Here is a 4,763-nt window from a genome sequence, read left to right on the forward strand (position 1 = left end):
CACATCAGAGAACTTGTTACTGAGTTCGGGACAAAATCGAATAATTTGGGCCGAATGCAATTACAGCATTCCTAACGTTTTGAGGAATATACTGGCTCCATCCAAACTTGCCATTTCTTTCGGGATGAGTGGTGACAATTTATAGCATGTTCTCTGGTTTTTTTTTGCCTCTATCTTCAATGAATCAGGGAGCAGCTCGGACTCTGCCTCCTCAGAGAGTGCGATGGGTACAGAAGCATCAGAACAGCTTTGAGTGAGTTGCTGGAGTCTATGAACTTAATCTGTAGCCAGAGAATAGACCGTGCAATCTTTTATCTCGGCCTTTAATTCCACAGGATAGTGCCGGGCAGCCATCAGCTGATGTTATTAAAATCATTCACCGGGAACTCTGAGGTGGGGCGAAGTGTGAATGAGTCGGGAGGTTACCTGAACCACAACCTCACATCGGAAAACAACGCAATTTCCACTTCAAGTTGCGCTCAATTTCCCGAGGACGCCCAAAGAGGAAACTCTTTGTTTAGTTCATATGCAACATTCGTTTTCAATCATCTACAAAAGGGAGAGGCCATTTGCCTAGAAATCCAGAGACCCGCAGGGTAATGCTCTCGGGACCCGGGTTCGATTCTCGCCACTGCAGATGGTGGAATTTGAATTCAATGAAAAGGAAAAACTGGATTTAAAAGTTTGATGGTTACCACGAAAACATTGTCGATTGTTGTAAAAACTCATCTGGTTCACTAATATCCTTTAGAGAAGGGAAATCTGCCGTTCTTACCTGGACTGGCCTACATGTGACTACAGACCTACAGCAACGTGGCTGGCCCTTAAATGCCCTCTAAACAAGAGCAATTAGGTATGGGCAATAAATGCTGGCCCAGCCAGCGATGCCCACATTCCATGAATGAATTTAAAAAAAAACATAAGAAAGCTCCTCAAGGGCTGCACGAACTTCTAGATAATTCATGTTAAACAAGATATTGAAATCCACACAGAAACCAAAAAAACATTGCAAAGGAAATCTCTTTGATAATTGCAATAATAAAGACTTTATTTTAAGAAATAAACTTCAGAACAAAGACTGCACACGCTCAAACAGGGGGAAAAGGATAAGGATAAGGTGTTCGAAGTTGAGGGTGTTATTGCTAACATCATTATCATTTGCAATACATTATTTATGTGCAATATACAGACAATTTGAATAACATACAAGCCTCGGGCTTTATTGTAAAAGGTCATGTTCTGCAAGACCAACAATTTGCAGTCTAAAAGCGTTGAATGTTACAACATTGTCCTCAAAATGCAATACATGAGCTCTTGGCAAACACAGACCCAGTGGAAACAGGAAGAGATGGGCTTGTAGGAGGGGAGTTATGAAAGAAAATGATGAGACAACTCAACATCCAGCGACGGTCCTTAACAGAAAGAAAACAAATACAGAAATAGTTACTATTAACGTTTCAAAAGGAACCTTTATCTATCACACCCTGAAGACTAGAGTTGTATTCACCCAGAATCATTGGAATTATCAATGAGTGAAATTACAGTCACCAAAACATTCTTTTCACCCCCTCCCCACCCCCCCCCCCCCCCCCCCCCCCCCGCAAACTAAAACGGATCATTTTCGGAACAGGGTCTCAACAAATATGACGATGAAGGCGAGCCCGGAGGTATTGAAAGGAAGAGGCACTCGGGACATTATGCAAATTATATCGAAGCCTTCTGCCTCGCGTTTCGCTAGTCTCTTCAACTTTATTGTGCAAAGATCTAGAGTTCCCTGATTGGTGGTATAGTTGAAGGAGTTATTATGACTGGTGAACATTCTGCCTGCAAGGGGAGACGTGTTGCTCAGTAGAGGATACAACAAATTCGAATAATTTAAACAGATATATTTACATACACAATACATTTGAAGAGACCGTTACAAAAATGGGGGTGAAGAGTCGGCTCCGATATTATCAGCATAATATCCAAGCTGCCTCTTTGTATTATTTCTGGCCTCTTGAACTTTTCCCAGTTGCACCTCTTTCGTCAGTCATTCAAAATATTACCCGCATAATCTTCAACTAGGTCCTCCGAATCCATTCTGTGAGTCTTCCCCTGCCCGAATTCCCGGCCCAGGTACTGTCCTATTCCTAACAAGACAGGGTAGAGTGGAGGGGGTGGGAATCTGCCGGATCAGCGCGAAACTAGAGGCAGTGATAACCCGAGTTACAAGAGGAGTGCAGCGTCCTCGGTACAGGTCCTTGCTTGCACACATCGCGTTACATGGAATGAAATTAAACCCATCAGAGAGAGAGGCAGGCTCAGAGAGAGAGATGGCCGTTTGTCTATCTAATATTTCTGCACACAGACTATGAGCTCATTAAACAATACAACGAGGCTGCTAAATTAGTGATGGAACCGAGGAAGAAAATAATGTAACAAAAATCACTTTGAGGACATCTGTAGGAACTGTCTCTGAATAAAGAGAGTGATGGATACACAGTGTTAGCCCAGCATATCCTGGTTATGTTTGTAATTATTAATACATGAAACAAATAACATTAAATATTAATTTAGCTGTGTAATTAACTCAGCACGAAACAGCTAAAGGATACCAATAAAACGGAAGGCTGGAAACTCTGTCTTTCTCCGGTACACTGACCCACCGTGAATCCAGTTAATAAAAAGAGCTGCCGTTGCAACTCGGGAATGGTCCATGAATTTATGTTTTCAGAAATATGAAAGAGAAATGAGATCTTACTTAGGGTCGGAAGGACTGAAGAATACATTTGATTTACATTGAAAGGGGTGGGGAAGACAGAGAGAGACCAGTCAAGAGATGTGTCTGTCCTAACGTGCTAATAGCAAATCTTCAAATTGAAGAGCTATACCGGGTTACACACAAGAACCATCCTTCGTTCATTAGATTCCAAGCACCGGACCTTTCTCGGAGTTTTGTTGTGACAAGAGTGGAGAAGGTTAGTTTGATCTAAAGTCCATGGCTTAAGTCCTTAGCGAAGACACTGAAAATCCCTGTTTAAGTTTTACTGTACCCAACATCACCACTCAGTTCCCCGTCAGTGATTTGCTGAATATTTCATTCTCTTTTGTTTCTGTCTCTGATTGCAAAACCAGACCCTCACGACGTTTTTCTTCAGGTCGAGTTTCTCTGCGATCGCTGCGATTTTTTCCGACGAGGGCCGGGGTTGGATGGCGAAGTAAGCTTCCAGAGACCGTTTCTCCGGAGCCGCGATCGAGGTCCGTTTGCGCTTCCTCTCGTTGGAGCTGAACATCTCCGGCTTGTTCGCCTTCTCCCGGTAGGCGTTCTCCGCCTCTTCCAGCCAGGTCTGCAGCACCGGTTTCAGTGCTATCATGTTATTGTGCGAGAGAGTCAACGATTCGAACCTGCAGATGGTACTCTGGCTGAGTGATCCCACCCCGGGGATCTTCAGATTGGCCAGGGCGGCCCCGACATCAGCCTGTGTCACCCCCAGCTTGATCCTCCTCTGTTTAAACCTCTCGGCAAAAGCTTCCAGCTCTCTGGGGTCTGCCTCCACCTCGTTGATGCACGGCATGCCGTTGTGGGTGGCGAAGGAGTGAGGGTGGCCCATTGACATGGCTTGGTGTAGGTGCCCCATGCTGTTGAGGTGGTGGGAGTGGGCTTGCGTGGAGAGCATGGACGAGGGGTCTGGCCCCCCCAGGGCTGCCAGGCTCGGAGAGATGTCCAGGAGGTCGGCGTCCAATATCTGGTGGCCCGGGTGGACATGATGGGAGGAGATGGTCGACGGAGGAGAGATGGGCAGCGTCGAAGTGGTCGAGCTGCAGGGGACGCTGCTCATGGTATGATAGGTGATGTCCGGTTTGAAGTGGTGATGATTCTTGTTGTGGGCTACCACATCCACAGGCGCCAGAGCGTCAGCGCGGGCTAACAGATTCTCATCAAAGCCGCCGAATATATTGCCCTGCAGCTGCAAGCAAGAATGCACACACATTGCAGTCAGTGGGGAATTCTGTCAACTCAGTATTAAAAAACATTTACACACACAAAAAAAAATCTTTCCTCAAAGCTCAGGTCATAAAAATTAATATGAAGTCAAGAGAGTTGGATGAACAGACATGTGAAGAGGCACAAAAGCTACGCGATTGTTCTGGTGACATGAAAAAAACATTAAGCAGCGCCTGTCAAAACTGTGCCTTAAAGCAGTAATTATGTATAGACATACCGGTGGGGTTGCGAGGCAAACTCTCCTCACGGCCTCGGAGCTGGAGTGCAGGTTCGGGTATTTGGGTTCCTGGAGAATTGGATGCATGCTCAAGTGCTGCTTGCTGTTCATGGCCATCATGATTGCACACCTTGCAGGTAGACAGTCCTGACATAGACGTTGCTGCCTGGTGCCTGCTCCCGTCAGCTATTTCAATAGCACAGCCTCTTTCCCCACCTGCTCCTTACTCATCTTACCAGCAACAACTGCCAGCAGCGCGCAGGCGTGTTGCATCTATACAAAAGCAGGAAATTAGCCCGAGGAGTCAAGCCATTTTCGCATTCACCTACAAAAAGGAGCTTTATCTAGCCTTTATTCAGAAAACTCAACGATGACCTGCATATCCCCTGATTATTTCTCTTATTAACCCACGCAACAAAATGATTTTAAATAACTCCGCACCGGTGAGCATCGGAACAAAATCCTGCGAATTGAGGGCACAACCTTAAAAACAAAGTAGGATTTTTTTTAAAAAAACATCTCCTCATTGAAGCCATTTTAGTTGTAGTGTATCAAATA

General features: G+C 45.3%; 1 protein-coding gene across 1 annotated transcript; it reads right to left on the reverse strand.

The window, feature by feature from the left end:
• Window positions 1-3,059: 3,059 nt before the first annotated feature.
• On the reverse strand, window positions 3,060-4,325 carry pou4f3 (POU class 4 homeobox 3). Its single transcript, XM_041194088.1, has 2 exons — window positions 4,206-4,325; window positions 3,060-3,950 (listed from the first exon to the last, which is right to left on the reverse strand). Exons 1-2 carry the CDS (start codon window positions 4,323-4,325, stop codon window positions 3,060-3,062), a joined length of 1,011 nt encoding a protein of 336 aa, XP_041050022.1.
• Between the last annotated feature and the right edge of the window lie 438 nt (window positions 4,326-4,763).

The sequence above is a fragment of the Carcharodon carcharias genome, chromosome 8, assembly GCF_017639515.1.
Source record: "Carcharodon carcharias isolate sCarCar2 chromosome 8, sCarCar2.pri, whole genome shotgun sequence".
Taxonomy (NCBI): domain Eukaryota; kingdom Metazoa; phylum Chordata; class Chondrichthyes; order Lamniformes; family Lamnidae; genus Carcharodon; species Carcharodon carcharias.